We start from the raw sequence: 12560 nt of genomic DNA, 5'->3' as shown, positions 1-12560 counted from the left end.
TTTACATAGTATGGAATCTTTGCTGCTGTTGTGTCTGACTCTTCAATGACCCACTTGAGATTTTCTTGGCAAAGATTTTGGAGGGGGTTTGTCATTTCCTTCTCCAGTTCATTTTCTGGATAGGAAACCAAGGCAAACTGGATTAAGTTATTTGCCCAGGATCGCACAGCTAGTAAATGTTTAAGGCTAGCTTTTGAACTCAGAAGATAAGTCTCTTCTTGACAACAGATCTGGCATTCTATCCACTGTGTCACTTAGCTATCCTCTACAGTTCTATCATGGGATGTTTTAGCAGATACAATTTTGAGAGGTCCCTTAATTCCATTCCCCTTTCTCACTTCTGTGGTCAGTTAGTTCCTTTACTCTCTGTTCTTAAGGTTACCATCTAAAATTAGACTATCAACTAATTATCTATTAAGAGATGCTACAGGGGGTGGCTAGGTGGTGCAGTCAATAGAGCACGGGCCCTGGAGTCAGGAGTACCTGAGTTCAAATATGGCCTCAGCTACTTAATATTACCTAGCTGTGTGGCCTTGGGCAAGCCACTTAACCTCACTGCCTTGCAAAAACCTAAACAAACAAACAAAAAAGAGAGATGCTACAGTTACTTACCTTGATCCTGCTATGCTCCTAACCAATATCTACTAGGCACCATGGTGTTGGAACTTCACTGGGCCAGAAACAGGGCAATAATGGGAAGGGCAATGGAAAGAAATATAAAGAGAGCAACTAAAAAAATCCTGTTTTGGTACCCATAACTGAGGAAAGGGGAAAGTACAGCGAACCTCTTGAATTTCTAGAGGACAAGGGGCTCAAAGGACAGAACTTGGGAGTTCAATGGTCAGGGAAGGTTGGACTGTAGAAAAAGGTGAAAGCCCTAGCTGGATCCAAAGACAAGAGTCTTTGAGACTCTTTTTGAGAAAGGAATTGTGCCAGTGAGGCCAAAAGGATAGCTACAAGAATCTTCTGTGCTTGGACCATTCATTCTATCACAGTGGTCACCTTAAGTATGTGAGATGATTTCATATCTGCTAATTGGACATCTTAGAGTACTGGGAAATTATTCAACATTAATCAGAAGGTGGTAATTCTAGACTCAAGAAGACATATCACTATGTAGATTGTTATCCCAATAATAGGTTACTGAAATGTACTGATTTGGCAGGGGCTATATTGAGATAGCAAACCCAAGACTAGACTTTATACACAGTAATAATGATAATGATAAAAGTTTTCATATGATGTCAGTCAAAAGAATCTTTAACTACTAAAAATGCTTTCTAAAATGGAGAAATGAAATTTAAAAGGACTAGCAATGAAACCTTTTTTTTAGTAAATTTTGAAAAGAATATCAACAGCCACAGATGACTAGTAAGCTGTACACACACACACACACACACACACACACACACACACACACACACACACAAACACATTCCTATAATAGAATTCAGAAACGAGAGGGTTGTGTGTGTGGGGGTGGTGGTATGTATTAGTCTGATCTGTCCTGTAGAATGGCCTAAAGGAAGAACATCATAGTATGATTAGTAAAACACTTTCAGAATCATTTTCAAATCCTCCTTCAATTGGAACATATTCTCAACCTCCTTTGAAAACAGTTTTTGTCTCTATGGACCATGGATATCCATTTGGTAACAAGCATCAATCATCATTGAATGATGATGGCACCAATGAAATAAAGACAGAGTTCTAATGATCTTTTTACCAAATGACAAAAAGGCTCAGGCTTTTCTCCAACAAAAATGTTAACACTTTTACATCTACAGAGGAAAGGGATAACACAATTCAATGTCGGTTTTGGGGAAATACCCTAAGTCATCTAAAATCCTAGTATTATTCCAGGTTTATAAGATTTTCCAGAAAAATCTCAATGAGGCACTCATTTGGAAAAAAATTAAAATCTTTTGCTCAGGTATGTGATTATGGCTTTGTGAACATTCCCTTAAAAGGGTTCTTGGTGATTATGAATTGATGTCTACTGAAAGCCATAATGGTACCATCCTCTAGTTATGTATTTGTTAAAGGTCTGCTCAGATAGTTTCACCTTGAAAAAATAAAAGCTGGAGATTAGTACTATGCCTTTCTTTGAATATCCATCCCAATTTGACTTTGGGGACTTGAAAATTTTGTAGCAGCTTTTCAAAACTTTAAAGTTTATGAATAATGAATCCATTTAGACTGACAATTATGAGAAGACCAGGATCCATTTTATATCTCTAGAGAAAGACAGGGAAAACCAGACCTGCCTGCCCTCTCAAAATTTGCTGGCATCAAATGGCAACTCTACAGTGACAGCTTTGATCCTACCTCCTTAAAATTTGTCCACTGCCCATTATAGAATCCTGACATTTCACTGGTATTCAGCTATGATTAAAATATAGCCTAATTGCTATAAATAGAAATGTCTATTTGAACACTAATTAAAAATAAATCTTGCATTTGGAAACTCATATAAACAAAATAAAAAAAGCTGAAATAAATAGCAACAGTTAAGATGTTGGCCTGACCTTATTGGGGAAAAGCTATATCCTTGCACTGTGGAGTGAATATATAGGGGGTTCTGAGAGGAACTACAATGTTCATCTCACTGTTTTAATATAACAGTAATGAGCCAGTTTTCTCAATATATCTCAATTTTAGCTATTATCATACTATTCCAATTATAATTTGATAAACTTTCTACAGTATTTAGAGTGGTTTTTAATTGGACATAATTCAAACTCAGTTAATTTTTGAAGGTTTAGTCACTCATCTAAGACATTTACATCCTTTGGAATGGCATGGTACTTAATAAACACATTTTTCTAATAGCTGCAGGGAATTCCATCTTAAATCTGTTTCACATAAGATTTCCCTTTTTACTGTCTTCATTTTCCTCCTATGATTATTCAACAACTGCAACATTCACTGAGAAACATTAAATGATCAAAAACTGTATTCACCTAAGTACTTACATTGCATTCCCATTCCCCTTTCCCATACATATGCTATATTAAACAAAGAATAATTTTGGATAAAATAATTTTGTTATCCCACAAATATCCAGTCTTACTTTTCAAACATGGCTTTGATAGCTTTAGCTTTCATTTCCTTTACATATGGTCCCCCTTCCTGTCCTAACTAATTCAAACAACAAGTTCTAACAAATTCTGTCCAAGATTCATTAATGTGTAACAGCATCTCACTTCTGCCAACCTGCAAGATTACACATACCCCACCCTAACTTTATAATTCAAAAACCATTACAGGCTATGATGTGTACCTATGTTAACAGACATCATCCCATTTTTGTATCAGCCTGCTTATTATCCCCTGAGGACATACACATGTAAGTGTTCATAATTTAAGTTATGAAAATGGCTAGGGATCTCAAAAAGCCCAAATAAGTAAAACTATCATTAAATGAATGAAATGCCACCAGTGTATAGGTAACATGAAGGTTAACACTGGGCACAGGGCAAGCAGAACCAAAAAACAGATTAATTAAGGCACATATTTCTTGTCCTTCACAAATAAAGAAACAGTTACAGCTTTTGCTAATGCAAAAAAGTAGCTTGAATAGTCCAGGGTTCTAATGAAATGTCAACATTCCTAGGCAATAGCTCAGACACTGTTTAATATCTCAGAGGGTCTGTTAATGAATTACCTCTGCATCCTGCTCCCGGAGGTGGTACGTTTTCTCTAGGCTCTGCAGAATTCTGGGACATAATGTCTTCTCCTCTAGCAGAGACTCCAGAAGTAAGACCAGCTGGTCTGGAAGAAGCTAAGAGTAAAATAAAATGTATTATGAGAATAGAACTTAGTTTACTGAGTAATTAAATGAAAACATACCAAAGACAACAAGTCTAGAGTAACCTGCATAATTATAGTATGTGTCTAAAATATGGGAGACTTTAGAGTTGACTTTACATTGTCTGAATTCAGAAAGACTCCATTCTAGGGACTAATTAAACCTCATTTTCCATGGTTTTTCATTTCATTTCTATTTTTAGAAATGACAAAAACCATGTTTATCTTAATGAAACATTATCATGCTTTATTGGATCTTCTTTTATGGAATGTCTATGTTAAATAATGCCATTTTGCTGGGAGAGACAAAGAAATAGAAAAAAAATCCACTTAGGTGTTTAATTTTAAGAGCCCACCCAATTTTAGGCACAGCAGTAGGGAAGAAGCTATCATTCATTTTTCTAAAACTGAGAACCTGAAATATGCTAATAAATAGGTAATATATTGGGACATAAGCACTATGTCTCAGGATCTATCTATCTATCATCTATTTCTCTGATTCTGACAAACAAAATTTGATAATTCAAGGAAAAAGCCAATGGAAATGAAAATATAAGGAACATAAGAGCATAAGTACTTAAGTGCTTCCTCTAATAATATTATATAAACAAATAAATCATTTATAGATAAGACTATTTAAAAATATACTCAAGTGCTAGAAAACATATATTGTCTAGACTTTGATAGGCAATTGGACAGTCAACCTATACAGCCTGTCCATCAACGTGTATGTGTATGCAGATGTGTAGGTAAACTACAAATGAATCATGAAATAGGTTAAAAAATGAATAGCAGAAAGAATGGACTGAATTTCCTTTGGGAACTTATTGTTCTTTTAATGACTCCATACTTTTCCTTGAAACAAAGGCTCATCTTATAATGCCAATTTTCTTTTGATAACTGTTTATAGCTATGATTTATATAATACTATAATCTCTTAAGAACTGAAATTAGGGATCACCTGAAGGGCAAGGCAGGAACGAAAAGGCTACATATTACAAATGAGGAATTATGAAGGAGAAGTACGTTTAAGAAATATATTTCAAAGAGAATATTGGTTGGTGACAAAATTGAGAACAAGTAATAGCTGATGTATCAGTTAGCATGCTCTATTGGCATCCCCTAAAATTTCAGGAGAACTTGAAGATAGTCACTAGCTTGTTGGATGGATTCCCTAGAGCAAACTTGGGAGAGGACAAGGGCAAGAGTCAAACCTTGGACAACATGGGCTGGCATGGATGGATTACAAACTGTATTGAAGAAATACCCACATCAGTGAGATCACAGATCCACTGGAATATTGAATTTGGATTCAAGTTAACAAGTCTTTTACTAGTTGTTAGGATAAACAAAAGATGTTTTCGGTAGAATAATTATTAGAATTTTCTGATAGGATCACAGAATCACTAATACTTTCCAGTTTTTAGAAGTTATACTTTTTTGATGTTTATGAAATGCCTTGTAAATACAAAATTTCAACACTACTTGTTGTTTTTAAGGCTTTGAGTTATACATTTAAAGTTTATGAGATTTTAAAAAAGGAAACAATTTGAGGTGTTTAAGATATTAATTCCTAGAGTTGCGTTTTCTTGATCCTTATACTTTTTCTTTAAACAAATATAAATGAAGTGACTGGGTACTGTAAATGATATAAAGATCCTGCTTCGGGATTTTCTCTTCATGTGATTATGGACAAATGGCTTAATTTCTCTGGGCCTCAGTTTACACATCTATAAAATACTAATAAATCTAAAGTACTTTGTACTTTACAAGGTTATTATAAGGATCCAATAAAATACTTTGTCAACTTTTGTTAAGCACTATATAAATGTCAGCTGTGATTAGTACAGTAGCAGAAAATGCACAGAATATTTGGGGGTTGTTGAGTAGTGTGATTTGGTGGGTACCTAGGGGAGTTATCTGGAAGAGTAGGTTGAGGTCAAACTGGAAATTTATGTAAACTGTCTTACAAAGGTATTTTACAAAAACAGTAGTTGTATATGCATGCATTGATCATGCAAAAATCATAATTTTTAAAACTCAAGCAAATTGTTAACATGTCTTTTATAATACCTATAAAGCATGATACTATTATAGAATATCAATTATCTATAAGGAACCCTTCCCTTATCTGGGGAAACCAATACAAACAAAAACTAATATCTCCTAATTCTGAGAACTTCAGAAAATAAAAGGGCAAGAAGAAATGCCACTACTTTTAACCTAACTGTTTAGAGGAAACCCAACAAAGAGCTATTGTTCTAAGTCAAGTTTAGGAACTAATTTAGAACAATCTAATTCAATTCAATTTATAAAAGGCAAAGAAACCCTGAGTTAGCTAGTTAGCTCAACAAAATCTCAATTATATGTAGTTACATGAATTTCTGTGCCAAACGAATTTAAAAACTTTTCCATCTTTTTCAAACTTAACTGTATCAAAAGGAAAGACAAAGGATCTGAATCTTAACTCCAGCTCAGCTACTTATGGTGAATATTTTGCAAGCCATTTAACTTCTCTTTAGTCTGTTTTCTCTACTGTAAAATGAGGTTTGACTAGTTGATCTCTGAAGACCATTTTAGCTCTAATAACATATGTCACTACGTTTGCTGGTCTACCTATTAATAAACATGAATGCAATATTATATCTAAAAAAATTGAAGATTTTTTCCAATACATTTCACTCAAAAGAAATATTTAGGACCAAGTCATATACTTCTGAACAGGCGATTGAAAGTTAGAGAAGATGGGGAGGAAATTGGCAGATCTTTAATTACAAACTTCTTCATGAGCACAAACTTCAAACTTTGTCCTTACCTAAAAAGCTAAAAGGTAACACATATAAACATGTAAGCACATTCCTTCAACTTTTCCCCCCTTTCAGCAACACAAAGCAGGTCTGTTAAATGCAAGATCTAGCTTGTTCAAAGATGAGCAAAATTCAATGTGGTATCTTTATAAATACAACGAACACATTCCATACTAATGTTTGCAGATTTTTTTTTCCTGTTCCTTGGAGTAGAATTGTATGAATTACCCTCCATGAGAAATAAATTGTAGCCATCTGTCCTTTTAATTGTTCAAAAGTTTGTGTCCTCACGCTGCTTCCCCCCCTTTAAATTTAGGGAGAAATGTGTTTTTGTTTTTTTCTAAACAAAAGGATGCAATGAAATAGCATTAGGATTGTTTAATAGATGATTTAGATCCCATTTTACATGCCTTGATTTTTAAATTAGGCTAATTTTAATGTCTTCTTGGTATTTTAAAAAGGGATTCAGGCTACATAAAAGTGTTTCAAAGCAAAATATCACAAAAATAGCTCCCTAAGGGCAACATATAACTAAAAGAAATATAGCAAAAATAAAAATGTTTAAAAGTAAAGGATTTCTCATACTATTAAATATCTTCACAATATAATATTGTATTGTGATGGGAATCTTTCCCTGGCATCTGGCATGATGATAATGGGAGGCATACTCTGTAGACTGTTCTATTCCCACCCATGTAAAAATCAAATTAATTTCACATGACTTTTAGGGAAACTGTATTTTGGTATATCAATGCTGATACAGTTACAGCTTCAACTTTGCTACCAAATGATTAAGAAAAAAAAATTAAGCATTTTGAGCGGTATCTCCATTGCCTTAAACGTGACTAATATTACTTTCCTTTTCCTTATGGTTCACAACCATAGCTAAACAGTGACAGGAATAGAAATCTGTTTTTCTTTACTTGACAAACAAGGACTTTTTTTTTGCACTGATTTTTTTCCATGTGAAGACCAGGCTAGTACTTTTAAAATTCATCTGACTCAAAACCTCAACCAAAATAAGTCTGTGGAACACCAACACTGCGTGTGTACTTGAAAGACAGAGTCTCATAAAACCATAAAACTTGTCCGACAAAAACAAAAAAAATATAATGTTTAGTTCCCTCAGCCAACTACAAATGCCATTTATTGGCACTTCAAAGCTTTCTACTCTTGCTCTAAATTTGGAGAATGCCACAGTTTCTAATTAATGAGAAAGGAAGAAAAAAGTCTGTCTTGTATTTTTCTCATCAGCCAACTTAGTGGTAAAGCAAAACCACAGGGCTCTGAATGGCTTGGAGGCCCTTGGAAAGAAAATAAGAATTTTCCAAACCCATCTCAACCTGCAAGAAGCACAAAGAAAACAAAGTCTGACGCTTCAAAAACTCTTAGTGATGTTACAAGGTCATCCAACCTGGCTCCCAGAAGACCACCCACACAAAGGAGGTTGTTGGTATTTCTTGCATGAGTATAATGCAATAAATCCCCAGAAAAATGTCCCTGAAATATAGGACTACTGACCTTTTTCAGGCATGAAACATGACATGACATGGCACTATGGGCCTGAACATCCCCAGCCGCCTGCCACTGCCTGCCCTGTACCCCAAAGTCAGGGGAGGAAATCAGTAAAGGAATACAGCTGGTTGGCTGAATATCTTATCTGCTCCAGCCTGCCCTTGAATGAAGTCATTGAAAGCCTCCTCCTTGGAGGGGAAATGTGCCTCGTACTAATGCAGCAGCCGATTGACAGTGGAGTGATTTCTATTATTACTCCATTATCACACTGGGATCTGTGCCTAAATGAGGCAGACTTCCTCCCTGATGCTGTTTCCTTTTATCCTGGCTGGAGACTAAAAGGGGATCAATGGGAGCAATACATATGATGTCACTTCAATTTACAGCTATTGCCTCCCTCTCCATTGTTCTCTGTTTCACATACATAGATAGATCAATTCTTCCCAAAAATGGTTAAAAAATGCTTAGAGAGACGTCTTCTACCAGAAAAGGGTTCTCTGCTATATTTGTCGATGTTACTAGGGCAGGAACTGTTTACACTGAGCAAAAACAGAAGAAACAGGGAGGGGGTTGGGGAATCTCAAATTCTCTTGTATACTGAAGATTTGCTGGCTGAAATTCAACACAAACAAGGTCCAAACCAGAATTAAAGCAATATGACCTTTGAAAACCATACACAGAAGAGCTTTTGGTTGCAGTGACACAATAGAAACCAGTAGTTTTCCTTTTCCCCTTGGATTAGGAAGGTAATCGCACAGACAGAAATTAATTTTTTTCATTTAATTTTTAAAAGTGTTCCCTTAAAGTCTAAATATTCTTTCCCATCCAGAAAACAAGACTTCTCATCACAACATCTACCCACCCATCCACCAAATCACTTAACAACTGCTGGTGAAATGAGTCTCATTTATATATTTCCCACATCAATGGAGACTAGAAAGTCCAGGTACTGGTATACCAAAAAGATTCAGGAACAAGACCATCTTGATCTGAACAAAAGAGGAAAGAGAAAAAAAAGGAAGGAAGGAAGGAGGGATACAAAAGGAAAATCTAGTTTTTTCAAGGACCATAAGTCTTTCTGCTTTCAGGGTTGTTTTCTAGATATAGTTATACAATTTTTTCAATTCTTTAACATTTTTAAAGTTTTGAGGTCCAAATTCTATCCTTCCTTCTTCTCCCTCCGCTTACTGAAACAATAAGTCATCCGATAGAGGCTATACATGTGCAGTTATGTAAAACATTTCCATATTAGTCATTTTGAACAAGAAGATTAGAATAAAAGAAAACATGAAAAAGTGAAAAACAGCATATTTCAATCTGTATTCAAACAATATCAGTTCTTTCTTTGGAGGGGAATAGTATGCTTCATTCATTAGTCCTTTGGGACTCTCTTGTATAAATGTGTTGCTGAAATTAGCTAAATCATTCCCAATTCTTCATCAAACTATATTGCTGTTACTGTGTACTATGTCTTCCTGGTTCTGTTCATTCCACTATGCATCCATTTATGTAAAACTTTCCAATTTTCCTGAAATCATCCTGTTTGTCATTTCTAATAGCACAATTTCATTAAATGATTCCATATAGCACAATAATATTTCAACATTACATATAATCACATACCATAGCTTGTTCAGTCATTTCCACAAATGAAGGGCATCCTCTTGATTTCCAATTGTTAGCCACCACAAAAAGGGCTGCTATAAATATTTCTATAAAATTAGGTCTTTTCCCTTTTTTTGAATGTCTGTGATATAGACCTAGCAGATCCTGCTGGATCAAAGAGCATACACAGTTTTATAGTTCTTTGGGTTCTAAATGCTCTCCGGAATGATTGGATAAGTTTATAATTCCCACCAACAATGCATTAATGTCCCAGTTTTTCTAAATCCCCTCACCCAACATTTCCTTTTTTTTTGTTATATTAGCCAATCTGATAGGTGTAAGGGGTACCTCACAATTGTTTTAATTTGCATTTCTTCAATCAATAGGGATTTAGAACACTTTTTTAAAAAAAATATTTATTTAAGGCAATGGGGTTAAGAGTGACTTGCCCAAGGTCACACATTTAGGCAGTAATTAAGTGTCTGATGCTAGATTTGAACCCAGGTCCTCCTGACTCCAGGGTCAGTGCTCTATTTACTGTGCCACCTAGCTGCTCCTCGAGCATTTTTTTATTTAACTGCAATTTCGATTTCTTTGTTTGAAAACTACCTGCTCATATCTGTTGATCATGTATCAATTGAAGAATGACTTGTACTTTTATAAATTTGATTCAGTTCCCTACATATTTGAGAAGTGAGATATTTATCAGAAATATCTGCTGCAAAATTTCCCTCCCCAGTTTTCTGCTTTGCTTATAATTTTGGTTGCATTGGTTTTATTTATACAAAACCTTTTAAATTTTATTTAATTAAAATTCCATTTTATATTTTATAATTCTCTTTATATCTTCTTTGGCCCTAAATTCTTCTTTCATTCACAAATCTGACAGATCAAACTATTCCATTCTCTCTTTATTTGCTTATGGCACCACTCTATATGTGCAAATCACATATCCATTTTTAGCTTACCTTGGTATATACAATGTGAATATTGATCTATACTTAAGTATCTACCATACTATTTTCCAATTTTCCCAGCAGGTTTTATCAAATAATGAGTTTCCGTTCCAAAAGTTTGAATCTTTGGGTTTATTTTATACAAGATTACTATGGTCACTTACTATAATGTAATTTGTACCTAATCTAATTCCATTGATCCCCACCTGGCTATTTCTTAGCCAGTACCAGATTGTTTTAATAATTACCACTTTTATCTGGTATAGTTAAATCACTTTCTTCCACAGTTTTTCTCTCTGATTCTCTTGATATGACAGTTTTCTTAAAACAAAAAATGTAACCCTTCTCAAACATTAAAAAGATTATAGAGGTATAGGGCAAGACAACATATCAACATATACATTTAATTAACAACCATCCATCCTCTTACCTTCACTTCCACCTGACAGAATACTGGAAAGGTCTTTCCAAGTTTTACCTAAAATAATGTTTATAAAATGTTGCCCATTTTTATCTCTATTGTGAGGTCTTTTACAGGAAAGCAAAGCTTTATTCCCTTTACTAGCTACTATTAACTAGGATACTGTGATGACATTTTAAATGCAGTGGGGTCTCTTGATTTAACCTGAACCAATATTAGACAGAAGAAAAAAAATCAGCATTATACTAAAATTAAAATTCTTTGAGGTGAAATTAAAATAAAATGCCCCTCAAAATTTTAAAATATTGTTCATGATTAATGAAGTCTGAATCTGCAGTGTTTTTCATTTGTTTCATATCTAGATTAATACTCTACTATATTGCAAGTTCTATGAAGGCACAGAACCCCATTTAATCTAAACTTTCTATATCATTCAGCACCTAGGAAAAAAACTGCACACAAATTCTGTTGCATGTATGCTATTTCTGACACTGAAATAGATGAATAACAATTAAAGTATATAGAACTGTACTATTTTCTTCAATTAAAAAATCATTTAGGCAAATATTAAAGGTATCGAGGTATTTATGAACTACCAAGTTGTTAACATTTTAATTATTATCAAACTTAAGATTTTGTATGTTTGTAATTGATTTTTGAAGACAACTTGAATTGACTTTTTAATGCCTTTTTGAATCATTTTTTAAAAAAAGAAAAGTCTGACCCACGCAAAGAAATCTTTAGATGTTAAACTCTACATAGAAAAATAATGAAGCACACCAAATCATTTTAACATCAGAATTCAAGCACAAATAGCCTACTGCAAATACTAGACAAAACAATATGGGAAATATTCTCAGAAGTAACAATGGTATCTACTTTTAATAGTGAATTTGTAATTAATATGAAGTATATGATGATGATGATATTGCCAACATTTATATAGTGCTTAAGGTTTCCATCCACTTCACATATTATCTCATTTGAAATATTTTTTCAACAAAGAAAGTGTGTAGATGCTCTCATTAAAAGGCATCAATACTAAAAAGGATAAAATAATAAAATGCTTTTGCGATTTCCTTCTGCTACCTTTGTGTAATTTACAATTTATGTAATCTAATGTGGACCTTCCCTCTTCCTGAAAGTCATTTATAACAATCTACTATACTTTTGGGGGATACTACAGAAAAAGAACTTTCAAAATAATAAAATTGAGAACTTAGAAGTATTTTGTCAGAAAGAAACTTGTCTTCGGTGATAGTGGTATATTTAAAAAAAATCTCATGCAATTTGCTATTATATAGCAAAAGATAAAGTGACCAGAGAGATTTCATTTTTATGAGTTTAATATTCATAAAGGAAAATATTTCTTCTTTAAAGACAACTATAAATTCCTAAGTTATTCATCTTCGCACATTCCTGTCATGGCATATTTTAATGTATTAT

At 33.9% G+C, this 12560-nt stretch overlaps 1 protein-coding gene across 7 annotated transcripts in view; it reads right to left on the bottom strand.

Annotated features, from left to right (window-relative positions):
- The window catches only part of AOPEP (aminopeptidase O (putative)), a 632574-nt gene that overhangs the window by 38639 nt on the left and 581375 nt on the right, over positions 1-12560 (bottom strand). For all 7 annotated transcript variants that reach the window (XM_074201225.1, XM_074201224.1, XM_074201223.1 and 4 more), the window contains one exon: positions 3668-3784. In XM_074201225.1, coding sequence (XP_074057326.1) covers positions 3668-3784 — 117 coding nt within the window. The remainder of the gene's footprint in view (positions 1-3667; positions 3785-12560) is intronic.

Source organism: Macrotis lagotis, chromosome X (genome assembly GCF_037893015.1).
Source record: "Macrotis lagotis isolate mMagLag1 chromosome X, bilby.v1.9.chrom.fasta, whole genome shotgun sequence".
In the NCBI taxonomy this organism is placed as follows: domain Eukaryota; kingdom Metazoa; phylum Chordata; class Mammalia; order Peramelemorphia; family Peramelidae; genus Macrotis; species Macrotis lagotis.
This window is presented reverse-complemented; position numbering and strand designations above follow the sequence as displayed.